The following is a 27925-nucleotide window of genomic DNA, read 5'->3' as shown; positions in this document are numbered from 1 at the left end:
AGTGAGATTTTTGGTGCTGCTAACTTGCTAACTTTTCAGCTTTTAACTCTAGCGAAGTCCTCAACAAGGATCTCAAGCCCTGTGAAGATGGGAGATTCCAGACGTAAGAAGCAGCTAACTTGCTAACTTTTGTTGTTTGCAAGAGATGGAGAGAATTAAAAGTTGGACTGACCTGTTTTGCAGAGATTGACTTTTAAACTATTTTTGGAATGTCAGTCTCCACATTATTGTGAACCATATCTCTGCTACCAACAAACGTCTGCCTGTCTTGGAGGCAAATTTACATTTCCTATGATGGCAAAGGCATGACCTGCCCAACTCTCCCTTTGATTGGCTAGTACTCATTGCTTTTGCTGGATAGATTGGTCAGGTTTAGGCAAGAGGACTGAAATTTGTTCAGGGAAAACCAATCAGAGGCATAGTAAGGCAGCGTAGGATGGATCATTCCGTCTACAACCTAAGGAGTGCAAATTTACATCCCACAGCTTTCGAATGAATCTTTATTGACACTTGTTAATAGCCAGAACAGTCTACAGGGACCGACAGGCTGTTAAATTGTCTATTTTACATGCACAGTGCCATGGATTGATGATCGGACCACACAGTGTTAGCACATAGATTGTGAGCTTTACATCGCAGACACTTCACTCATACAGTGGGAGTTTGAATTAAACAACAACAATTCTAAAACGTGCTAAAATCATACACTGCAGTGCCCTCCATCAGCATCATGAAAACCACCAAGTGAGGGAAAAATATTTGGAAGAATGATCTTCAGTCCCTTGAGTAGACTTTCAGAGACTTTGAGAATCTATGCCAACAACAGCTGAAGCTTTTCTGGAGACCTGTGGTGTCAATTTGTCACCCACATGTATTTTTTTACTTTTATAGAATCTGATGATTGCTTCCATTTCTTTTTGTTAACAGCAAGTTTATTGGTGGCTGTACCGTCCGCTTGGGCATCCGCAGACTTTATAGCAGGTGAGGTGTCTGTCAGTCGTCAGTAACCCTGGTGGTAGAGGCAGACATTCCCCCCCCCCGTGTGCTTTTCCCTCCTGGCCTTCCTCTCCTCTACAAAGCTATTACACTATGTCTCCTTCAGGCATTATTGCTGCTATAAAGTCAGGGTCGGCGAATCTTCCTGAAGGTCCTCGGGTCTGATTATTCCCTCCCCTAGTGAAGCCTGACGCTAGTAGATGTGTGTGTATGTATATGTGTGTCTGTATATGCCTGTACCAGTCATCAGCACAGCTCCTCATCTCCTCTCAATCCCCTTTTTCTTGTACTTATTTAAGTACCTTCATCAATGTTTGGAAGGAGGCGGAGGGAGCAAGAAGTTATTTTGGGATTCAATTATTTTTCTTGCTGATGTACACAGTTGTTTCAGAGTGCCTCCTGGATTGTGTGTGCGGCTGGGTGTGCTTGTGCCAGTGTGGTGCAGAAGGGAACTGTAAATGAGTGTTGATTACTGAAAGTCGGCACATACTGAGAATTCGGTATAAGAATATCTTGTGCATGTATAGGACAGAGACATTAATTTAGGACAGAGCAAAATGACTGCCGACAGATGCATTTAAAGAGCACACGCACTAGAAATCAGACATTAATTTAATGTAGCTTTAGAAATTGCCATAAGCACTTCATCTAGATTGTCTTAATCAGGCGAAGGGGAGTAATTACAATCAGTACAAACAAACATATCTGTTAAATTGGTAATCATATTAGGGCTGTGACATGCCTATCACATCATGTTTACTGACCGCTGCTGACAGCCAGCTGGTGGCAAACTTGCATTAACATTAGCCATCTGCAGGAGAGGAAAACACTGGTCAAGTAGTGCTCAGTGTATTTGTTAATTAAAACAAACAAAACAAACAGGCCTACAGAGTTCATGCCACTGTGAATCTCTCTACAATCATATGCTGATGATTTCAACTGACACGGTCATGTTTTGCTTTACTTTGCACTCAGGCTGCACAGTATTTGTCGCAGTTTAAGTGGGAGTGGTACTTTTTGCATTTTATTTTCACTGATGTGTGATTTTTGCTGGGGTTTGTACCAAAAGCACCTAATGTCTGGAATATGATTTGTAGGCCGGGGCATCTCTATAGCACCACAATGCTTCATTTATATTGTGTCACATTTATCTTTATCAAAAAATAGCTGCGATTTTGATAATATTTTGATGAACTGAGCAGTCATACTTTGCACTGGTCGGCCTGTCACGATAGTTTTGTTGCCAACTTATCGAGGTCAGCAAAAAAAATTGAGGTCATATCCAGGTATTATATGATATTGCCCTTGTGTTTACATGCGTGTTTGTTTACAAGAGAATGTCACCAACATTTTACCCAGTAAGATGCCAGAATAAACAGCAGGGTTTTTCTGACATTAAGAGACCTGGGCGCAGCGCCTAAGCATTTTTCTGTCATTTCTGTTTGTGCTGCTTCTGTCCTCGTCTGCTCTCTGTGTCTCACACGCTCACACAGTGACAGAGTACCAGGTGAAGTGAAGATAATAGGTGTTTTGCCAATTGCAATTTCTGAATATTCTTAAGACATTAAAAGTTTACTTTACTTTTATTATTACGCTATTATATTAGCATTAGATCAGCAGCATAAAATGGCCTTAAAATACCAGTTATATTGTTTATCACAATTATTTTCTAGGAGAAAATTTCAGCCAACAAAAGTAGCTGTTGTGACAGGCCAAATGGTGTCATGGTCTTTCAGTTGAGGAAGATTTAATATGCTTTTATGGCTTCAGAGAAAAGAAGACTACAACAAAACTATGGGTGAGGATGAGCTCTACAACTGTTAAACGGTGTCTAATGGCCTATGGATGGTTACATGTCAAGGGACAAGCTAAAAACTTATGGTGCAGTCAGACTGAAATTTGCTTCCCATTCCATCATGTGGAATTGTTTATATGCTTTAAAACCGCAGGGTGAAATAATCAGAGCAGTAAGGATGCCTCTTGGCTGTTGTGAGTGCAAGCGACAGTAACAGAGATTGACCGTGAAGTTTTTGATAAAAAGCTGTATAATTAACAAGCTTATATGTTTATATGCTTACATCTCTTCTCATGCTATTTCCTGTCTCTCATTGCTTTTGGCCACAATACTTTAGTAAATATTTTCAGGCGAATTTTGGTCTGACTTCAGCTTTGGCCTTACTGCCTTTATTTGGTTTTTTTTGCTAGTTTCCACAAATGCCAAAAAAAACCCCTTATAACAGATGTTGACCCAGAGCCAGTGGCAGTGTTTACACAAAAGAAACGGGCAATACTCAAACGTGATTATTCTGCTTGAACCAGCACCAGTAATATTGTGTTCTGTTAGCCTGATGATCTGTAAATACCCCAAAATAATACAGGAATAGAGAGGTGGACCATACAATACATTACTCCCTTTGGAAAGGTTCTTTGAAAAGGCTGTTTTGTACTGTAGTTTCACTGTAGGTTATTGTAGTTAGCCGATATTTCAGACATGCATGACATAGGCACGATGATGATAGGCTACCTGATACTAGCTTGTATGTCCAGTACATAGAATACTGTTCACAGGTCGTCCCAGAATGCTTGTGCTTGTGCATTTAAGTATTTAAATGTACTGTGAGATTTGAACATTAATATAGCAGAAAACAACTGTTTACTATCTAAAGATGTAGTGAAATAATGTCATCCTTAGGAGAGACTGAAGTCACACTACTCCTGTGTGTTGTAATTCGAGCTTCTCTGTACTTTGTTTTGGTTGCTGGGCCGATTGCACATGCATGTTAGTGCTTGCAAGTCTCTATGTGTGTATTCTACTAGCTTGCTAATCTCCGCAGCCCTGCTCTGCACTCATATAGTGGTAGCCGCTAATAACGCTGTCTTGACGACCAGTGGCAGAATGGTGTCAGTGTGGAAGGGTAACGCCCAACCTCCAGTCCCCCAAGGTTAATACCATTGGCTCTGTCAACACTGTTGCCATTGTTAGCACTGGTAATGCTGTTACCATGGCCAACACTACTAGCTGCCATTTCTGCTCAGCCACCTTCATGTTTGCTTGTAAGAGGTGAGAGCTGTGTGCAGTCAATCACGGCCCACACTCTGAATGTCATATGTGCCACCAGTGTTAATTTTGACAACTATTTTAGATTTAGTCTTAGTCTTGGGACGAAAATGCTTCATAGACTTAGTCTAGTTCCAGTTGACGAAAATTCAAAGCATTTTGGTCGACGAAATTTCAGAATGTTTTACTTGACAGAAATTCATGACATTTTAGTCAACTTTTAGTCACTGTGTTTTCTATGTTTGGTTTTTTTTGTAATCTTTAAACTAATTCAGTTGGGCTATTTCATGTATCAGAAATTAGAATCAAAGTGACAGGTTGTATAAACACTTAATTTAGACAGTTTTTTTCCCACAACTTCAAATAATTTCTACACACTTACAAACTGTCATTTCTCCAGCAGTTTTTGACAGGTTTAAGGGGTGATTTACCAGCACACTCTTACTGATCATCATTTGAAAAGCTCAACATCTGATTATGCTCCCAAAAACTTCGACACCACATGTAACTTATCTGAGACAACTAGGATTTGTACCAGGGTTCATTGTAAACTCTGACTTATCAATCTCACTGTTAAGAAGCCTGAATTCTTTCTAGATCTGCAATATGTTCGTCTGGAGGTTTAAACTTGTGTCCTGACTGTCATGTTCAAACTGTTTACTTACCGCATAGCTACACTCACAGTTAACCAAGCCTCCCGCCTGCCTGTCAAACATTTTTAACTCATAAACCTTCGCGAGTCCGGTCTGAGTGGAAACCTGCGGGATCAGCTGTGAAGTCCAGCTGCCGGTGGCTGCTTGCTCCACTGCTGTTCAGCGGCTAACAATTGGAGCTAATTGCTGATAGCCACCGCTGCAACTAAGAAACTCAACAAATCCATTCAACTGCTTCCCCATACACAGTCAGACATGCACGGCTGCTTATTTACTGCTGAATTACAGCTCATAACTCGCACCAACGGTTTGCTGCTCAGGTGTGAGTGTTTTTGCTGACTAGCGAAACATCCTGGCACAGACTGTTTACTGGAGTTTGCCAGCCTGTCACTCATTCGGCATTTGAAGATGATTGTAAGCACTGCCACTCTTGGCTTTCAATGTCCAATAGTCCACCACAATCATTTTAGTCACATTTTATCTGGTCAACAAGAATGAAACATAGATTTTGTCTTCGTCTTTAGTATCAAGATCTATTTTTAGCTCATCACTGTCTCGTTTCCCTCATGGAAAAAAGGTCATTGACGTCACAATTTTCATCAACGACATCAATACTGAAAAGCAACTTTAAAGTTTGAACCAGTGATTCTGTGATACAGGCTATGATGATATAATTTCCCACCATGAATGAAACTTTGCCATTTTGGATCCATCTCCAAACTCAATTTAAAACTATTTTGGATGTGTTTCTCACCGTGGGTCAGGACGACACTGGTCAGATTATGGCTCGTCTGCACTCTTTGTACTTTCTTTGTGTGGTGTGTTGTTGAGCGCTGCCCTCTCTGCTGGTGTTCCAGACAGCTTTGGTGTGGGTGTGAGTAATCCACACAGCCAGTGAGGAGAAATTGGATCTTACACTTTTCATTTTAGCACTTACAGAGAGTAAGGCAGACAAATGACGCACAAAGATTGTTTTTTGTCCTAATGTGAGGTTCCAGCTGATCAGTCCCAACCGTACCATGTGTATAAAAAGCCATTCCTCTATGCTGCTCCAATTGAAAAGATTTTTGTGTAGCTTTTTAGTAACTATATAAGTGGGTATGTGGGGCTTTTGGTGCAATACGACTCGTGGTCTGTGGGGAGGGGCAAAGCTGCTTACCTCAATTTCAACAAAACACCAGCAGTGAACATGCATCTAATCATTCACCATCATTTCTCATGATTATACAGCTTACAGCAGCTAGTGGAACACTGGTTGGTCAAATATGAGCCAGTTTTATGCTAAATCCTTGGAACGAGCAGTCATGTCGGCCACAGTTGCATCAGCTTTAGGAGAGTTTTGGTTCAGAGGAAAAATAATCTTTTTTTTTGATCTGTGTTTACCTCGGCTACTCTCTTGGTTGTCAGTATGTGTTGCATGGCAATCCTCTCATGCGTGAGTGTGAATTAAACCGCGGAGTAGTTTAGTCTCTTGGGCTGTGAGTTGACAGGGATGTTAATAGGATAACTGCCTCCGTGCTGCAATATACTCAAACATACAGCGAGAAATCTGTCGCGAACATCACTCCTTCTCTATTTTCTTATTGTACACAGAGGACATGTTAACAAGGTCACCTTCAACCCGTAATACAGTCTTTTTACGTCGTATTTTTCACTCTTTGTGTTTCCCATTTCTATGAGCCTTCATTTTTTGTTTATATTTGCATCATTTGCGTGGATATAATTCAAATGTATAAATAATTCACTGCCTCTTTTCACCTGTGCTCGGCACTTCAGTGTTTATTGTGTGCCTTCTCTTTGTGTTTGTGTCTCTGTCTCGCTCTGTTTTTCCATGAACCTTTGTGAATGAGTATAAGTCCTTTAATGTGGGTCACAATGCAGTATTGTTTTCCATTTATCTGAGAGGGACGTAGTGTGAAAGAGGGAAGACGGAACAGATGGTTTTATGTAATCAGAGATGCTACAATAAGGGCTCTCATCTCAAGACCTGAACCATCACACACGCACTCCCCATCACCTCCATCTGGCCCACACACTCATGATAAACACACAGAGACATGCAAGATCCCCTTCGCTTCCAACAGACACAGGTCCTGAGGACATTCTGGTCGCTCTCCTCAGGGTTTCACTGTGAGAGACCAAAGACTAAGGCAGCATGGGACAAGCTGAGGCATCTTTCTTGTATGTCGTGACATTATGAAAAGTAACAGGTGGGGCTTGGAGGGGCAGGGATGCTTATGAAATGTTTAACCCTTTACTCTTTCAGCAAGGTAGAAAGGTAAGATTAAAAAAAAAACATTGACAAGATATTGATTGATCAATTGCTTCCTCTTACAACATTGGTTCAAATTAGCATGTGGCATAACAAGAATCTGAGCCAGTGCCTTATATGCATAAACACAAACTAAGTAGAAAAGCACAGTACAGCAAAGCAAAAGAGTCTTAGGGATGCTACTGAAGATTTGTCAGATATTTTAAGAGATCTCACTGTTTATAAAATGTGAAACTAATGCTTATCATAGAACCCATAGAGACATCGTCATATGAAAAAACACAAAAGACAGATTTCTTCTAAGGCAGCCAATAAAGGCTGATCTTATCTAAAAAACGCCAAAGGCTATTCAGTGCATTACGACAGAACAAGCAGCAAATTGTCACATTTGAGAAGCTGAAACCAGCATTTTAAGCCATGCTAATGGCTTGGCATATCTGACAGTCAGTCTGTTTTCTGCTTAGGCCCAGACTGAAATCAGAATGACATCAACTGAAACAACTATGAGATAAGAGAACGATATTTCTTGTCCCCAGAGGCTGAATCCGACGGACTTTACTGATCCCGTGACTTTTTCTCTTGCACCATCAGGAGGTTGATATTTGTGATTTTAAAGGTTCAGTGTGTAAGATTTAGGAGGATTTAGTGGCATACAGTGGTGAAAATTGGACATTTCAACCAGCTGAAACTTTTGTGGGTTAGGATTCCTTTAGTGTTGATTGTTCTGGAGGTTTTTATTGTGAGCTGAATTATCTGCAGAGGTCTCTTCCTCTCCAAAATAAAGAGACCAGGTCATTAAAGCCTTTAACAATAATGAATAAAGCAGTTTCACCTTATAAATCAGTGTTTCTCTGATACCGTTTGGCATGCCACATGCTAATGTTTGTTTTCCTTAATTCTGATCCAGATGTTCAGGAGGTTTTCACCTGGAGCCAGATTAGCTGCAGAGGTCACCTCTTCTTCAAAGCAAAAGTACCTGTTGATTTAAACTGGTAAAAACACTGAATAAAGCAGTTTCATGTTAGAAATCAGTGTTTTTTCGAGACTGTTTGTTGCAGATAGGCTTCTAACTATAGTGGCTGATGCGAAAATGTAAAACTGCAAATGGCCTGTCTACAGCCAATTTTAGGTTTTGTCCATTCCTGGCTTCTGTAGAAACATGGCAGGGAACATGGCGATATCCATAAACAGGGACCCACTCCCTATGTAGATATAATTGGCTCATTTTAAAACAGCACAATGATTCTTATTTGTAGGGGTGTAAATCACACTTCATACTGACTCCATTAACCCATATAAAACAACAGGTGGGATAAGTTTATCTTTCTGCGAGAGAGCCCTTTCGTGAAGAAATGTTTTCATTTCAACCCAAACCAAGATCTTTTTCATACAACTTGAAGGCAGGTACCCATTATTAGATTTAGCATGTTTACACTGTATAAATTAGCCTAGAGGCTAGTGGAGTTTTCCTCAACTCATAGCTTAAGAAATTACATGTATCATTTGTAGTTTTTCTTACTCACCATGGGTTTAAGTCACTGCATCTCCTGACAGAACAGCACAGTTGACTTTCAGCCTGCATGCACATTTTTTCAGTCCAGTATTATTAAAACAGAGCAGTTACCTTGCTGTGTTGATGCAAGAAGTAAGCAGAGTGAGATGCTCGGCCGGGCAGGTAATGTTATGTTGTGTTTATCTCATAGCGGCATTGTTTACATATTGCATGTGCTTTGTCTGTTGACCCGTATTACCTATGAGATCCAACATATTTCCACACTGCTGATTTATTCCAGAGTAAATAACGTTATCCCCATTGTCTTTCTCTTGGCTGCTTGCCATGTGCCTGCTACTGATTGACGGTGACACAGAATTTCAGAATAAAAGCGTAACCTAAAGATGATGATATGGGTTAATGTTTTCGCTATGCATTGATGAGATAGGATTGTTGATCATTGAATCGATATATTGATCCAGATTGATGGATTGTTGCACCCCTACTAACTTTCAGGTCATTATACACTGAAGAAAACGTTTATTATATTCCACTGCTGCCAATATATCCCCCTAAATCCTACACACTGGACCCTGAAGTGAAGCTCACAACAATTATTGAATAGCTTGCCATAAAATTGGTTCAGATATTCATGCTCCTCTCAGGATTAATTGTAAACACTTTGCCGATCCCTTAATTTTTAATGTAGCACCACCATTTGGTCCAAATTTCATTCCTGCTAATACTTTGTGCTCAGTGTTAACCAGCGAATGTCAATCAAGGTCAATGTCAAGGTCAAGGGGGTCAAGATAAACTTTATTTTCCCAGAGGGGCAATTTGTTGCACGGCCAGGAGTAAAATAAATACTAACAACTCACGACATGTCCAGAATGAAACAAAGAATTAGATTATACTGTTGAGGAATACAACAGTAGCAGGGACACATTATTTTCTTTATCTATCTGTCCTATATCTGGGTAGAGTGTATCTGACCAGATGGGAGCAGCTTGTACTTGCTGAACAGGGGGTGACTGTGGTCAGCAAGGACTGAATGGGCCTTCTTTAAAGCTCTGACTTTGTACAAATGGGAAAACTCTTCAGGATTGGTGCCAGCTATTTTACTGCGCAGTCTTGCAATGCCTTCCAGCCCCTTTCTGTTTTTCAGGAAGAGAGATCCAAGCCAACAGGTAAAAGAAAATGTTAAAACAGCCTCAATAAAACAGCAATAAAACATCTGACATATGATTAATTGACTAAACATTTTGTTTTTCAAATCGTTATTGGCCCAGATGCCGCAAAAATGCAGGGTTTTTATCAGTCTCTATTTTCACAGATACCAGTGTTGAGGTCCACATGATCAAAGAACACAGCACAACAATGAAAAGCTGCCAGAGCTCCTTTACAGCTGGCTGCAGGGCCCATTGTATACCTCCGTTCTTTCTGTGCTGTGACTGTGCATTGTGTGCTTTCATTCAGGATCTCAAGGGTATAAAAACAGAGTTTAATGTGGAATGAAATGGCCCAGTCACTCTCCAATTCAGTCTCTTTCAATCTTTCATCTTTTTTAAAATGACTTACTGGCATTGGTTTTTTTGCTTTGTCATTCATCTTTTGTCATCTCCCTTTTCAGTGCAAAAATCTCACGAACGAGCAAGAGCCAGCAAAAGTATTTTAAAATTTTACATACAGGTGTTTTTTATCCATTCTTTTATTTATTCCGACCTTAATATTACGTCTTAAGCGCGAGCACTGGTTTCAAGAAGTTATGGAGAGCAGATGGAGACACTGTGAGACTTCTGCCTTTCTTTGCCAGCTCTATGAAGTGCTCTTAAGTCATGCTAACAGCATGATCCTATATATGGTAATGTAAGTCGGTCCACCGCTGTGGCTGAAATATGTCAGCTATTAGGTTGATTGCCATTACATTTGCTGTAGCCATCAGAAATCGTCTCAGTGTTTTTCCCTGATTGTCTCCTTGTAGCTTCCAATCTCTGATTCACTGATTGCTTCCCTGGTCTCGTTTTACTAGGTTACTAGACCTCTTGTTTCCTTCTCTCAAAAAAGAATGAGGCTGTTACTCATGCTTTGGCCAGAAATGCTTGTCTAGACATTTCAAAAGATTCACCAACTCACTCTCAGGGACTCTCAGATTATCAACCACAGCTTGGTAGAAGTGCGACCTGTTTATTTTCCCTGGTGTGGCTGCAAGATCTACACCTTTACTCAGCGTGAGGTGGTACCTTCCTCAACCTTATCTGCTGTTTTGCCCCTTCACTCTTTCATCACCCTCAAGACATCAAAAGTCTGCTGAATGTGACAGCTTAAATTACAGAAGTTCACATAACACATTCATGGTGCATGCCAAGTCACTGAGGAACCCTGATGAAGCAAGATGCTTTCGGAGGCCCCTGTTATTAAGCCCTTTACAAATTTGAGTGTGGTGATGGATGAATATTTGCTATTTGAATATGACCGGCCAACACAGGAGAGTCCTCCAGCACTGCTTTCACTGTGTTGAAGCTGCTTGCTGTCCATCTCACAGTGAAAACCAGACTGATTTTCAGAATCTGTCTATTCAGTTCTGCAGCTGTGCCACTTAACTCTCTTGCATTTTTGGGAGACTGATGGTACAGTGAAAGCACATTAAAGAGGAAAATTCGAAATGCCTTTTACCTCTTTCAAAGAGCCATGTGCTGCCAATTCCATGCGATGAGCACAGCAGGGAACTGACTGGGCCAGAGGAAACTCCCATTTAAATCTCGTCACAAGTTCATTCTCTCTCTTGGTTAAGGAGGGCCACTCCATCTGTGGCAACGCTGATGAGATTTTTACACAGAAAATCATCATCCAACACAGCTCCCAGAGGGCTCTCTTTTATAAAAACTAAACATCAACTCAGCATCTGTTCCCTTGCCCAGTTCAACCGTGTTAAAAAAAAGCACATTATCTTTATCTCCATGGCTGTTGAGTGTTTATCTTACATAAACAATCACGTATGCACATCTAGACTTTAATCCAGAGTGATGCTAATGGAAACATCAAACGATCTGACATAAGACACAAATGCTGCCTTCATTTCTGGCTGTATGCGCTAAAGGAATGGTCGGATGTGTGCTCAGAGCCGACTGTCACATCACTCAATTCATTAAGCTTAGTGAGGGCACTTATTGTTGTGTAAGCATGCTTTTACTTTGCAACCGTAGAAGATGTTCTAAATGATCATCCTCTGCATCAGACTCAGACTCCCTACTTCTTTCTAGTGTTTCTTTCCCTTTCCTTTCTGCTATTTCAGGTATTCTCTGATGAGGTGTTCTGTTACTTACTGAGCCATTAATTCATTCCACTTTAAATGCACATCTTTAATCTTGTCATAATAAAAGGCCTACTTTCAATAGACCCCTTGTCCCTACCACTTAGCCCTTACCCCTTTGTTTTGCACGTCCATGCCAAGGGGTAGGGTGAACCAATTCTTTTTGGGATGGAGGAGTACATGGCCCTTCAAATGGAGGGTTTTCAGAGGCACACTCTAAACCAAGTATTATAAGCAATCATCTGCAAGATGGCTGCAACAACAAGAAATCCACAAATGTGTTTCCTTTGTTGCTGAAGTTACATGGTTGCCCCACTAACACAAGCCCCTTTTAGATCGGAGTTGTGCAAATCTGCAGGAAAGCCCAATCAGTCTTTTTTCAGCATTGGCAGTATACAAAATCAGGGAGTGCAGCAAAATGCCGCCTACCTACTTTTGTTTATACAGAATGCGCCTTTTTCGGGGCAATGGGGGACGTGAGCAAGAAACAAAATATGTAGCTCGGCGTGTGACATAAACAGTGACGTGGGAGGGAAGCCGCGGCTAGTCAGTCCTTCAGCGATTCTCTTGTAAGTCGGCCCGTTCTTCACCGTCCCCGTCATCTGACGGTTAATGGCCTCTTCGTTTGCGAGGACAAGGAGGGTGTAATTCCTTGTCTCCCCAGTTGCTCATCTTTACAGTGTCTGTCAGGTTTGCATTTCCCTCTTGTTACTATCTGCTTGCCTATTCCTGCTATCAGCTGTTTCCTGTTTATCCACCACCAGTGGGTCGCACGTGCGGCGTCATCAACAGCTCCTCCCACAAGTCTTCAACAGCCCCTCCCGTGGCGGAAGGCCACCTCGGTCTGTTTAAACTTAAGGGTTCTGCCAATATGACTACCCTACGAGGCGGAAAATTGGGCACCTCGGATCAACTCGCCAATCCTGCTCTGTGTGTCTAAATGCTTGCAGCTTGCTGGCAAAATGGCCCAACATTCGCGGAAAATCTGGCAGTGTATAGATATCCCTCCATTTGCCTCCATTTTGATGTTGTTCCACTGAAAAGTGACACCCTGTGCATGACAACCAGATATTGGGATGTAATAAGCAAAAAAAAACAAAAAAAAAAAAAACGAAAATACAGATCTGTTATTTTTAATCTGAGCTATATAATAGGAGAATGACAGAGGAAAAAGCGCCAGGGAATGCCATGCATCACTGGCTGATTTCAAACCACTAACAAATGATGCACACTCCAGCCTGCTGTGCGCTGATGACGCATCATATTACTACAAGTGTTTTCTTTCTATACAGGCTTGGTAAGACTATTTTCAAAGGGTTTATTGGCAAGCATTTAGTGAGAAAGAGCTCCATGCTTCGATGGCTCAGAATCCTCAGTGACTCACAACCAAAACAAATCAGTCCACAGAGCAAACGAGCAAAAGAGCTCACATATCCAATACTGGTCACGGTGCCATTCTGCCTCTTCTGATGTTCTTTTTGGATTTTTCTCCCTCATCTTCTCTCTACCTTTAGGGCATTGCCCCTCTTTTTCTCTCTCTTCTTTTCATCACTCAGACTAGCTCTTTGTGTGTGTGTGGATGTGTATCTGGAATGACTGTGTCGATCAATTCTTTCTTTCTCTCTACATACTCTGTGGCAATCTCATGGTTGGATTGCTTCCATTCAGACAGAATTATGGATGGGTAGAAATGTATGTGTGTGTGTGTGTGTGTGTGTGTGTGTGTGAGTGAGAGAGACAGACAAAATGTTACTGTGATGTAATACAGTGTATGCAGTAAGTTAATATGTGGTTTTCTTCTTTACTGCAAAATGTATGGTTTCGACTGTTTATTTGAATCAGTTGACCTTTGGTGCAGTGTGTATGTTTCTCTTCACTGATGCCCATTAAGCTGTTTGCTTTTATCTCTGTTCCAAATTGCCATTTTTTTCTTGGCATGTACTCACCAGTTGCCTGCCACACTAAAGGTCACAACATCATCAGCAACATTACCACAAATCCCGGCTAAACAAGAAATAAATAATAAATCTGACAACCTGTTACTGGGCTTGCCTGCTTGTCGTCACAACAACCACTGGCCAATCCTTAACAGGGGAGGCGTGGCTTGCGCTTGCTGCGTGCCTGCTCTCAGCTCCTTGTGTATATTCTGAATGAAACAGCAAGTGAAGCATTTGCCTGCGTGCTGCGCTCTGCTCCGCTCACTGCTCTGACTGTGTGAGTGAGGGGAAATCTGACTTGAGGCACGGCATAGTGGGAGTCACTCTGTGCCACACCGGGAGTGCCTTTGGGAGAAGCGGGGGTTGTTTGCAGAGAGGTCAGTCAAGCGGTGCTTGATGGAGGGGAAATCAAGACAGGAGGAAGCAGAGAGCAGTTTTCAGCCCTTCTGAATCTTTCAGATGGGTGATCCTCCAACATCAAGCTGCCTGGATGGATTGAGAGAAAGAGTTGGTGCTGAGGTGTGCATTCAGCAGGGACCAGCAGTGACAGAGGGACAGTAAGAGAAGGAAGCAGAGTGATAGAGCACTGAGGTGAGCACCCTACAGACAGCAAACCCAGGAGGGAGATGGGAGAGAAGCACTGTTGAAAAGAGGAATCCTTCCCTACTAGAAGGAGCTGTATGTGGCCCTGCTGTGGGTAAAGCTCTACTGAGAACCTCTGATGTACAGAAGACCAGCAGGAAAGCACGGTGTATAGCCAGAGGAAAGAGAGAGCGAGAGGGCACGAAGCTGGCTGGCTAATCCCTAAACCCGTGAAGAACGAGGGAAAAGGGGAAGGATAGAAGGCACAGAGGCAACACAAACAACAAAAGGGGTATGTGTGAGCTGGCCTTTTCCTGGGTGCATGTTTGTGTGTGAGGTGGCCTCAATCTTTCCGCTACAACATTTCAACCCAGCATAAACTTCTCTGTGTCTGAATAAGGTAAGAGGAGGACAAAATCAGCTGTGCATGACCAGCTTATGTGACTGAATTTGGACAGAAAGGGGCAGAATTTGAAAAGAGGAAGGAAAGACTCAGCCTGCAGGGATGTCATCCAACGAGCTGAGCGTTGAGATGGACTCCTGCATCCGGACATTCAAGGAGCACATGCACCTGGAGCTGGAGCCTCCCAAAATCCCTGGTGTGGTGGGAGGGAAGAGGGGTGCCACGTCCCCCAAGCTGTCCCCAAGAAGCTCCCCGCGCCTCTTCCGCAAGCTGATGGTCAACAAGAGTATCCGACAGAGGCGGCGCTTCACTGTAGCCCATACCTGGTAAGGCCTGTGGTGGGGGAGTCATTGAAAAATGAATCAAGAAAAGCAGGAGAAAACAGGGTTTAGGCATAAAGGAAACGAAAGTAAATGTGCAGGGGTCTAGGTATGTGAGGAGGAGGAGGAGGAGGATTAGAGTAAGGCGAGATAAGATGGAGAGGGGAAGGGTGTGGATAAAAAGAGGAAACTAAAGACAAATAATGTGATTGAATTGCTGGGGAATTGGGGGGAGATTAAAAGACAGCACGTAATGGTGGGTGGTTGTGGGAAAAATAAGGGGAAAAGTGATGTGAGCTGGGAGATGGACAGATGAGTCATGAGAGAGGAGAGGTAGTGGGGTTAAACAGACAGTCAGTAAGGGGGAGGAAGAGGAATCAGTGTGGGAAAAATGAGACGGGAAAAGAGTATTTTGAAGAAGGTGAGGAAGCACAGGCACAGAAAATGACGTAGATGGTAGAAAAAGAAGCGTGATCTCTACTAAAAGAAAGACAGTTTTGTGTGAGTTTAAGACAGGCCAAAAATGTATGAGAGGTTCTGCTGTCTGGCGATTTGTCACTGGGTTACATGATTACATAATGGGATGAAATCACATTCAGCAGATTCCCCTCTCCTCCATTTTGATGGAGTCTATATCTCTGCCCTGTACCTAGGTGAAATTTGGTTGTGAGTGCGTTGATCAGTGTTCGATGATTTATGCAACCTGATGGTGGGTATTAACCTTTTTTTGCTTCAACCCCCCCAATGAACAAGTGAATGTCACAACACAAAAATGACAAACACATTGCAGCGTCACACAACACACACATAATCTGGTTCCATTCACATTCTTTTTGTGTGTGTCATCACATTGATGTCATTTTTCTTGGCACATTTCCTAGAAGAAGCCCAGAAGCTGCAAGTCTGACTTCAGATAAGAGCGCCATGAAAATGATATACACATATTTATTTAATATAATCCTCATATTATTTGCATCATTTTACGCCCCATCCCCCATCGCTCCCTGAGTCTACCTCTTCATTTTGCAGCAGGTAGGCACTATAGTAGATGTGAAGGGAGGGCTGGCTGTGTTATGCAATGCATGGATTAGAGGTGAGGAAAAAAAAAATGCTGAGATTTGACTACAAAGACTCAAGGTGACTCTTGTCCTTCATAAAAACAGCAGTTACAGTAAAAAAAAAAAAAATTCAAATTAGGCAGCAGCAGTCAGAGGTGCTTTGTTTTCTTTATTTCATGAGGCTTGTGAAGGTGAAAGCCATCGCCTGCAAAAGAAGACATTAGCATACACCCATAAACATATGCTTCACATCTCCAACATGGGCTACATGTTTATACATTTATGGTAACATGACAAAGCTGGTGTGTCACTGCTTGCGTAGGAAAGAAAATTGTCTCTGTCGTGGGACTGGAGGGAAAGGAAATAAGTCCAGATATGAATCTGCCCCTGTATGTTGTGTCTACATGCTGCGTTGTTTGTATGATGGAAAACCGATGTTGTGTGTGTTTCTCCTCTGTGCACACATGTGTCACGTTGTCATAACTGGGAATGTGTGAGAGTACGTGTATTTTTTTGATGCTATATCCATATGTGTGTGTTTGGATGCACGTATTGCATTTGTAAATGTAATGGATGTTTATTCTGTCTCCTCTCCTTGCACGTCTGGCTCTTTCCTTCCTCCACGGCAGCAGTCAGAACAGGGACTCGTGTCTGTTTATCTCTTCTCTCTGTCATTGTATAGCCTATTTCTGAGCAGACGAGAGATTTGTGGGGGTTGGGTGGGTACAGGGGGGAAATACAAGAAGGAAAAACAAGGAAAATGGCTTCATTTAGAAGCCATTAAAGATGTCAGCAGTGTCCTTTGTCTTGTTTGCTCTCATAAGTCCACAGTAAATGGGCTTGATCCAGGGACACAACAACACCCGTAACACCAATCATAACCATTAACTGCCAGTCCAGCCCATTAACAGCATCGTTCATGATAAAGTGTCCTTGAGCGAGACACTGAAGTCTAGCTGCTTGCTCACTCTAATGCTCAAAGAGTGACGGGTAAGAAGCTAAAAATGGAAATCGGGGGGGAAAAAAAGAATACACATAGAGATAAAAAGCCCAAAGGGAAGAATCAGTAGTCACCTCCAGAGGGGGAGGCGTGGTAATCAGGATAGCGAGGAGAAAATTAAGGAGATAATGGCACTTACCAGCATGTACCAGGTGTTTTTAGCTTATTTTTCGTGGTTGTTTTTATCAGGCCCACAGTTCATGTTAGGTTATAGTTAATAAAAAATCAGCAGGATTACAAGATTAATCACTGCACTCTTTCCTTTATCCCATGACATTAAACTGTGTCCGGCCTCAAAATATCATTATCCCTTTTGCCTTAAAAAAAAAAAAAAAAGTATTCACCTTTTCTGGGAATCCTTCAGGGTATTACCGGCCATGTACTTTTTCTGGCCTTATTGTCTCCCCACCTGTGCCAGGCATGAGGAAAGTTATTTTAAAAAAGGATGATGAATCACTAATATGTGTCGGCCTGGCTTTTCTACTGTTGGATAAATGAAAAGAAATGTAGTCATGTAATCCTGTTTTTATATATTGTCCAAGATTTAGCACTGCATTAATTATCACTGATTATTTCCGCAACAGATAAAGACATAGAAACGGTTCCTTAACGAGCTTAATGAAAGTAGAAAAATCTTACTGTTGCTATGCCAGATGTCAGTTGCTTTTCTCAACATGTTAGTGTATTGCTCTGTCAGTTTCCTCAATACCTGCAAACTAGAGGAATGTTTAAGTTGTCATTTCATGAATGCGGCATCATGAGCGATTTTCAATTTGGTAATGCGTTTACTTACTACTTACTACTTAATACTTTAAAGTTGTTGTGTGTGTTGCAGCTACAATCAATATTTTCATTCTTAACAGTGCACAGTATCAAATGAGAATATTACACAGAACTATCCCCTGAATCTGCAGCTCTCCTTGGCTTTAAGCAGCTTTTGTAGCGAGTTTCAGCTCATTATTTAGCCATCCGACCCTCAGCTGTTCTGTTCAAGTTCACTCTTACAACTCTCATAACGTCATTTTAAACCACAGCAGGCAGCTGTTTTCCTCAAAAAAAAAAAAACTAACAACAAAAATAAATAAATAAATAAATAAATTCTCTACAAACCATGGACTCAGTAAAGATGGATAACATGTAGCCACTTCCTCACACCGTACAAAAATGAAGCCAGAATACTTGGATTTGGCTGTTGCCGTTTTATGCTGAATGTCATTTGGAGCCAGACTCTGCGTAGTAGCAAATTCTGCAGTATCCGTTCCCACCCATACACCTTTCCAAACAATCGTAAGCAGAACCTTTGATAGAGAGCACACGGACTGGAACACACAGCTGTCAGTCATAAGATCAAACTCCCTTTTTATAGCATCAAATTACTGACTAAAACCAAATTTATCAGAAAAATGAACACTTGAACACACATCAGTGTGATAAGAACTATCTAAAATGACAGAAACCACAATTGGGAGGAAAAAAAAATATTTGTTGTGTTCTTTTAATTTTGGCCCATATCCCAGGGGCATTTCTTGGGACTGAGAACATTGGGGGCTGAGCCCAGAACCTTATAGGGAAGTCTAGGGGATCCTACCTGGGAAAAAAGCTCTATGCTTTCTTGAGCCTTATTGCGTCTTGTCTACAGCCAAATACTGCCAACATGTACTTCAAAATGTGTCAAAATAAAATTATATTATATTGATAGAAACAGGATGATGCACTTATAGATAACACAGGAATTAAAGCCAAAAAAATAAATATTTTGTAAATATTTTGACTGAAGCCAAGTCATATTCCCCCTCAATTTTTTAAAAAATGTTAGAGGTTACATGATTTGCGATTTTTAGTTTGCTTTTTTTTTTTAACACCAGACCATGTGAAAAAGTTGAGTGATGATGCCTACAGACTATATCAGGAGCCATATTCTCCCCAAAAAATGCACATTACATGAGTCAGTTTAAGGCAAAATGAGATAGAGGTGCTCGGCAGCGCTCGTCAGCCCTTCGGAAGTCCTCAGGAGTTTTATTGTGAAAGCTCAGCTTTCACAATAAAAAGAAAAAGGCCAACACTTCAACCCACACAGCAATGTTAGAAGGACATAACAACAGTTACGTAGTTGTGCGCGGTATCTTTGGTAACTTATGTGAGAAAAATATCACTGAATTTATGTGTGGGAAAAGTCGCCAGCCGTACCGAGCCTTCAGGGATTTTCAGCCCGCCTAAGAGCGTCTATCACCGGGGAGGACTGTCCCGCAGCTCGACGTCATCCTGTGTTGCATTCACTGAAAATGGAAAACTACAACTTCTTTAGTGGCTTGTTAATGTACAGTTATCATTATTTCTTCTGAAGTTGAATTATCCGGGGCTTAAGAAAAAACGTTCGGGGCTAAAGCCCCGGATGCCCAGGCCAGGCGACGCCACTGCCATATCCCATCAGCTAACATAGAGAGGGATGGGTTCATGACCTATACTGCAGCCAGCCACCAGGGGGTGATGTTTTGGATTCACTTAATGGGTGCTGTCATGTTGTGCATCTTTCTATGCAGTCCATGCTATAAACCCACTGTACTTCCTCCTTGGTACCAAACACAGTTAGAGACTGGTAGGGGAACATAGTGGATTAACTAGCAGTTAAAGAGTCAGATATTTCCCTCAGGAGTTGGTAGAGACCAAATCTAAGAGCTAAAAGAGAGATAATATTGGATTTAGATTTGTGAGGTGGACAGAAACACAGCTCTGAATAAATGGGAATGTTGCTCTGTATTTACAGGATGTGTATATAGGCAATGGTTAGCTAACATATTGATAGTTGCCATACAAACGGAAAAGTGATGTCAAAGTTAAGTTCTCAGCATATTCCTGCTGCCCCCAAGTGGCCACAAAAACATTGCAGGCTTAACAAAGCACTTAGTTTAACCTAAACCAAGAAATTTACCTAAACCTAACTAACCATTAAAGAAAAATCCAAAGGTCTGAAAAAGCACGTAGCAGAACTGTGTTATGTGGTCTCCTCGTTACTGTTAATATGTTACAGCCCCTTGAATCTTGTAAGCCCTTCACAAAGTCCAGGTTTGAAACCACTGGTTGGAAGGATTGTCACAAACCTCTGCGTGTCTTGGTCTGGGCTCAGATAAAGAGCTAGCTGATGCTGAGATTGTGTTTAATCACACACATACAGAGAAATTTCACAGATGTTATCTGATTATTATCTGCTTTCAGACCTTACATATTCTCATTTCACAAGTGCGTCACACACTCACATACATGCACGCAATCGCACACACCCTACTCAATATTATTCTGATTATCTAGCCAGACAGACTTACGCACCACCTTGCTCTATACAGTCATTATTCTCTCTCCCTCCTCTTTTCTCTCCTTCTGTTCAAGGCCTGGACATTACTTTCATGTTGTACTGCCTCTGAGTTTTAAATGAAAATGTGTTGCCAATATTGAATCCAAAGCACGCAAAGCAACTTTTCCAAACTCTTGTGCGATCAATTATAAATTCCATCTTTGCTAGCATTACTTGGCCCTGCTGTGTACGAGTGGCTGGTGAACTCCTGACCTACTGGCACTCAGACAATGATTCGTCTGTTTGAGCTGTTGAGCTGTTGCCTTGTCTCTTTCTCTGTCTGTCTCCGTCTCTTTTACGCTCTCTTTGTTTGTCTCTGTGTGTGTCTTTCCTCAGTTTTACTCTCCCTGTCTGCTCCTTTCTTCATAAGACTTCCTCACTGTCTGTCTTCTTTTTCTCCCTCTCGTGTTTTTTCCATGTCTGTCTTTGTTTCTCATGTGGTCATCCCCTCTCCCTTTCTTTCTCTGGCTTTCTCCTCTGTCTCGCTTTCTTTCCTTTGCTCTCCAAAGCACCACATGATGTTAAATGTTTGATGGCCGGCTGAGGAGTATGACCGCTCTGTTTTCCACTCACACAAAAAGCACATTAAGGAGAGAGAGATTGAAGGGAAAAAAGACACAGCCGTGGGAATAGGAAGAAGGGAGAGGAGGAAAAATGGGAAAAAGATGGCAAAAATGTGACCATTGAATAAATCTAAATACATGTATATGCACTGCATGTAACTGCTGAACATTATCTAACACCCAACTAAAGATAATCACACCTACATATCTGTGAAATGTAAAAACATTTAAGCCATTTATTTTACCTGCAGCCACAATAGAAACAAATGCTCATTTAGATTATATTGAACTTGGCTGCCTGTTGACTGTGTGTTGACATCCATCAGGTGTGAGAGATATCAGAAAGGGCTAGAGGGACAGATAAGAGGTACAAGGAATAAAATGCACACCTTGAATATATAGAAAGAGGGAGGCAGATAAACAGACTTCATTTACCACAGAGGAGTAAGCCTCGGCAAAAACAAACAGAGGTCTCTGTGCACAGAGGGTTATTTACCTTAGCTTAAATGTCAACCTAAATATCCATCTCACCACCCCATCCTGTCTAGCGCTCCGTCTGCTATTGATTTGTTTTTTTCTTCACTCGCCTCTGTGACGCACCCAAAATCATCTTTACATGGACGTCAGGGAAGGTTTGACGTGATTAGTAGCAGCCAGTGTGTGTACGCCAACTTCTCTCTTAAGTAAGAGACAGACTGGAAGACAAAAAAGAGATTATTTCATTGAAGAGCAAATGGCTAAAACATCTATCATAAAAATTAAATATGTTATGAAATGTTATGATAGATGTAGCCTCTTCTCTGCAAAAAAGGACTAAGAGTACCCTCATCTCTTTCTACTCATTTATTTTGTGTGTGTTGCAGTTACGTAATGTTCTGCAAATTCTGGGAACGGTGGCCACTGTGTAATATATTGCCCCTGTGAACTGTTTTTGTACCCATGAACACAGTGTAGGTTTGTAGCATGTATAAAGGAATGTCTTCGAAAACGTAGCAATTTGTCAGCTATTGTCAGTGGTGGCATGATAAGTTATGCAAGACTCAATATGGTGCCCTGATACAGAAAAATAAGAAGGCAGAGTTAGAGACTTTAATGATGCTAAAAAAGAGTTTATTCTCCCAAATCTAGGGTATTTTTATCCTGTATCGGGACACCTAAGGGCAAGGTGTTATAACAGAGAAATAAAGGAGTCAGTGTTTAATTAGCTGATGTGCTTCTGCCAGCTAATGTGGTAACCTTTCAGCACACAGAGAGTAAAAGGCTTCAAGGTACCTACAGTTGTTAGCTAACTTCTGAGCAAATGTTAGCCCTGCTCTCTCTTTAGGTCAGTGTGTCTTGTGTGTAGGCCTGGGCAGTATATCAGTATTATATTTATATCCTGACATGAGACTAGATTTTGGATATTGTAATATTGTGTTGTCTTTTCCCAACACATTTTCACTTCTAACTCATCAAATACCGACACATATTCAGTGGCCCTTCAGGTCAGGTATCCCTCCTGCATCAGTTTTGGACGTTCAGGGAAGGCGTGTCAACTTGAGCCTGTTACCTGCATCGTCATTTTTTCAAATAAACTTCTGTCTCTACCTCAGTGCATATAGTCTTTTTCAGATAAACCTTGAATATAGGCTTAAAAAATTAGTCATTAAAATAACTTGATGGACCTTTGGTTTCACATGGGCTTCTGGGTCAAAGTCTGGAATTTGTTTGACCCACACACCCATCCAACCAATTGCAAGCAGCACTATTGATAGCCTGCATACCATTTGGCCAGAGTTGGGTATAACGCGTTAGAGTACTTTGATTACTTTTTGCAGTAGGGAGTAACCTAACGCGTTAGTTTGCTGTTTGAGTAATCAAATACTTAAGTATATTTTCAAGACATCAGTTACTTCCGTTACTTTTAGAACGCTGGTCCTTCAGCTCCGAAACAGCAACGGCTGTCGTTTGGTTCTAATAACGGAGATAACGTTAAACCTATCAGTCTGAAAGAAGCCACGGAGCTTGTGGCTCGCTACGTGGTTGGAGAAATGCTGCCATTGTCTACGGTGGATTCTAAATAGGTGGAGTAGGACTCGCTGACAGACATTTTTCAGACTCAGGGCTTGCATTATGCCTGGTACACTCTACACGGTACTCACCAATTATCCCCGGTCGTCTTTCACGGCGTGTGTGATGTCATCAGGTTATTCTTGTCCTATTTTTATTACTTTCACTATTATTTGAGTCACTGCCAGAAATGTGTCTGTTCATGGTCCAGCCGACATGTTGTTGTAGTCACCTAAAAGCGTCAGCAGGTGGCAGGAGCTACATTTGAAGCGCCATAAGTAAACTATCAAGCTACTGTATCTTCCACAGGAAGTTCTGACAAATGTTTCAGAATAAAAGCCTATTTAGAAAATGGAGGGATTCTCTAGCCGAGGTTATAAGAGGCGTTTAATTTGAAACAAGTGTTGAGTTTGAAATGACAGTGCGATATGTTAACTTTACAAAGACAACAGAGCGGATAAAAAGTAAATATATAAACACACAGAGGGATTAATAAATAACGGACTGTCTATAATGTAGTTTGTTTCAAATGAAGCTGGGAGCCTCTGCAGTTGTGGTGAGTAAAAGCCCTGCTATTTGTTGTTAATGTTATTACTTTATGTCCGACCGTGAGGATGTACCATTGTTTGCTAGCTTGATGCTAATGACAGTAACGTTAACTCAGCGGGTTGACAAAGTGCCTCTGCTGTTTCACACCATCATTTCCCCCTTTTACTCTGTGTGGTAACATCCCTAGAGGAAATATTAAAAATGCTGGGGTGTCGTTGTCATACAGTTGTCTACGGCAGCAGGTCGTTGTGTGTTTCTACTGGTCAAAGTGACGGCTGTGATGGGAGAATAGGATCTCAGTGAAGGGCAAGTGGTCCGTAACTTTAATTTTGGAGACAAAAAAATGTAGGCTTAGCGCCCTGTGGTCCATTGCCCAAAAGGAAATGTAGAATACTCAAAAGTACTTTAAAAGTGCTTGAGTTACTTTTCTCAGGGAGTAGCGTTGGAAGTACTTTTAAAGTAATTGAGTTACTTTACTCAGGGAGTAATGCAGTAAAGTAACTGGTTACTTTTTAAAAAAGTAACGCAGTCACGTACTTTGATTACTTTTAAAGTAACCCTTACCCAACACTGCATTTGGCACATTGGCACACACAGCTGTCAATCATGACCTAAAGCCCCCTTTTTTATCATCAAATTACTAGTCAGAACCAAACTTATGAGAAAAACAAACACTTGAACACACATCAGTGAGATAAGAACCACCTAAAATTACAGAACCCACCTTTGGGAAAAATGTATTTGATACGTAGTTGGTGCTTTTAGTTTGGCTCATGTCCCATTCACTTACATGGAGGGGGCGGGGTCTATTCCTCACACTGCAGCCAGCCACCAGAGGCTTCATTTCTGGGGGGCTGTCATGTCATCCACCGCTTGAGGGTGCCTCTGTTCGTCGGTGTCTGACGCAATGACAACTGAACAAGTGTTTTCATGAGTGGTGTAATGTTCTGTACTTATCAAACTGTTAGCTGTTCTATTATTTGCCCTTATCCATTCATTATATCCACATTACTGATGATTATTAATCAAAAATATAATTGGTTTTTGAAAGCACCAGTAGTCAATCCTACAATATCAATATAGATGTATTAAAAATATTGTGAGATTTTTTTTTATTTTTTCCATATCACCCTACCTTTTATGTTTGTCTTTTAAAGTAACAGTCCATGAACTAAAGTGAGTAGAAAAGAGGTGGGTTGTGACAGGAACAGACATGTAATGGGACCATATTAGATAATCTTGCAAATGGTAGAAACCCGCGTAGCCAACAAACATGAAGATTATCATTGAATAGAGAAATCCCTAAGAATTTGGTGATTTATTCTGTCAGTGGCAGAGCTACATTTGAAGGCATCACACGGTCCAGTCTGTCTGAATCTGACCCAGCTTTGTAACATCACCTGCATTTGGCCCGCCCACAAAGGTTCTGATTGGTTTAGTTGTTTCCAAACAACCGAACCATTCACAAGAGCGTCATGGGTCCTTTTTTGAGCTTTCTGAGTCACTGATAAATGTGTTCATGTGGGCGGTGAATCAGAGGTCTGAAACCAGGCTACCTCCTTCCCTCTCCTCCTCCTCCTCCTCCTCCTCCTCCTCGCTCTCTCATACTGCATGACTCGCTCCAGCACCCTCCATCTCTCTCTCCTATCTCCTTGTGCCGAACCAGCCAAGCAGAAAGTTAACTATTACGGATGGGTGGAGGAGTATGATGGCTAAGGGTTGTGTGTGTGTGTGTGCTTGCTTCTGCGCATGTTAACATGTCAGGATGTGGTTATCTTGGCCAGGACTGGGATTCAGCGGATGGAAATTTGTGGCAAGTCATGGGTGACATGTTTCACGCCCTTTTACAATTTGACGGTGCATAACAGACATGGCTTATTAAATTCTCAGATTGCTCATGTTGATTTCATGACTGCAGTGTCATTACATTATTTGTCCTGGCTGTAGGTTTACATCTACACCCACTCTTAATGAAGCAACATAAAGTTTACTAAATTTCATATCAAGCAAGTCGACTGCTTGAAAAGCTTAAGCAGTTTTTAAGTTTTCATGCATGCAGTGGTAAAGGGCTGATGGGAAGGTAAGCGCTTGTTCCCCTGGGAGGTCTTAGTGGTTGCTTTAAGCTACTGTAACGAACATACTGTACCATGTACTCACACTGCTGTCAGCTTGAATTTAACTGATGAGTTGTATTGCCACCACTGCCCCTTCTGCACTTTGCTGTATGTTCTATCAAAGCAGCAATGCAACCCTTTTAACTCTAGAGTGTACTGGTAGCGTTGAAGTTATACAATACTGTATTTTTCCTTTTGTTCAGTCACATATTTTATATGCATTTCATGAAAGAATGATGCCTATGACCTACTGTAGCTACTGCGATACTTTATGTTTTTGCTTGTTTCATTTATTTTCCATATTTTTTTTTTTTTTTTTTTTTTTACAAATGTTTGAACCAGCTATGGTGAAAATACATCAGAATATGCACTAAAAAAATGAGAGGAAGAGAAAATGGGAGAGTGCAATAGAAAGAGGAACAGGGATAGTAATCACACTGCATGATGATAAAGTAATGCTTTAATTGTCTGAAAAAGGTTACTTTTTAGAAAGGTGATAATGATGCACCAGCAATTTGCATATGAATGCAAGGTTCTTCTTTTACCCCTCAAAATAGATCTCAGGCAAAACTCTGAACTCTTCAGGATCGTTTAGTGACCAGTATGTGTATGCAACATGCAAAAGACTTAAATAAACTATTGCTTTTCTCAGTATTTTTGCAGTCTTGGAGTAACTAAACCCAAATATGGCCAAATTAATGAAATGACTGATAACTACAAAAAACAAACAATTAAACAAACAAACAAAAAAACAGATTACTGGTGGTTAATCTGAGTGGGATCAGCAGTAGTGTAGCAACCATTTAACATTACAGGAAGTCATTTGAGTCATTGTTTATATAAGAAACATTGATTAAAGCAGCTTTAAGTGAACACATCATAGACAACAGAAAGAAGGAACATTCTGTACTGCAGAGTTTGGGGTTGATTTTCAGTGGGATTGACACTATTATAGCGATTCTTGCATTACAGGAAGTAGTTGTATTCACTGTAAATCAGTAAAGTACACAGATAAAACTCAATGTCCTGCTGTACGATTCTAGTGAAATTTCAATTCAGGTTCATTTAGGCTCATTTCAGTTTTTAAATATTGTGAAATTGTAGGCAGGTGTGAAACAGTGATTAGTGTGTATGTACTGGAATGACTTGGCTCCATGAATCAGCATTTGCGTAGTGCTGCAGGCACTTGTCCTTGGGTCTCCAGAAAACATGCGGCCTTTAGCACCAGCATTCAGGAAACATCGGAAAACCCATTTGTCTTCATTATATTCCATGCACATCCCCTTTCCTCCTCCTCCCACTCCTCTTCTTTTTTACACCCCCCATCTAGCCTCGATGATAATGTGACATTTGTAATGAAATTTGGGATGCTGCAAAAGCCATTTCATTCTTATTTAAACATATAATTTACAACTGACATTCTCCAGCATTTGCGTGTTTTATAATCACGCCCAAATCAATGTGGCTGCATTGGAAATGTTAGGGGGGCGCTGGGAATTCAACCTCTTCTTTTTGTCAGTTTCAATTCTTTTTTTCTCTTTTTGGTTAGAGCACTAGTAATTTAAGCTATAATTGATTTTTCTTTCATTGAAACACATGCATTCCTTGATAGACTGAGGGTAGAGAAACAGAGAGAAGCTGCAGGAGAGAGAAAGACACAAAGAAAGAAAGCAATTAGTTGCCATTTCAGTTCAGGAGGTAGTGGAGGAGGTTATGTGGTGTGTGTGTGTGGATACACCATGCATCTATTCATACTTTGCTTATTAGGGCAGCTACACCTGTGAATTTTGTCATTACCACATTGCTTGCTGTGTGAGTGAGCAAGCACGTGTGTGTTTATGACGTGCACATGCTTCTTGTTCTGCTTGCATACCTTCATCCTTCTAAGAGGAACTACAGCTGTGTCATTAACCTATTACTCATGAAGATGTGAGTTTGTGCCTCGTGTGTGTGTGTGTGTATGTGTGTGTGTGTGTGTGTGTGTGTGTGTGTGTGTATGAAGTACCAGCTGTATGTTCTTTTCAGCCCATTCAGAGGAGCACAAGCATTCATTAATAACAAGAGCCGTAAAGCACCATTTGAAGTAAGCAGAACGCAACAGTACATTTCCTCTCTGCCTTTTCCCCTTCTGTCTGCACTGAGAAAGAAAGAAGTAGCGATTATTCTCCACTTGATTGCTGTCTGTCACACTGACTGAAAGGAACTGTGGCAGCATCCTTT

At 41.3% G+C, this 27925-nt stretch overlaps 1 protein-coding gene across 2 annotated transcripts in view; it reads left to right on the top strand.

Moving 5' to 3' along the window:
• Window positions 1-27925, top strand: part of pde4ba (phosphodiesterase 4B, cAMP-specific a) — a 193668-nt gene that overhangs the window by 23953 nt on the left and 141790 nt on the right. Inside the window, exon 1 of one of the 2 annotated variants that reach the window (XM_049589020.1) lies at window positions 13944-15029. The exons of the other annotated variant lie outside the window; for it this stretch is intronic. Within the exon in view, the coding sequence (XP_049444977.1) occupies window positions 14806-15029 (224 nt within the window). The 5' untranslated portion in view covers window positions 13944-14805. Of the gene's footprint in view, window positions 1-13943; window positions 15030-27925 lie in introns of those variants that run through there. 2 annotated transcript variants of the gene reach the window in all.

The sequence above is a fragment of the Epinephelus fuscoguttatus genome, linkage group LG10 (assembly GCF_011397635.1).
Source record: "Epinephelus fuscoguttatus linkage group LG10, E.fuscoguttatus.final_Chr_v1".
NCBI classification, from domain to species: Eukaryota; Metazoa; Chordata; class Actinopteri; order Perciformes; family Serranidae; genus Epinephelus; species Epinephelus fuscoguttatus.
Note: the sequence above shows the minus strand (reverse complement) of the source record. Positions and strands in the feature narration are given on the sequence as shown.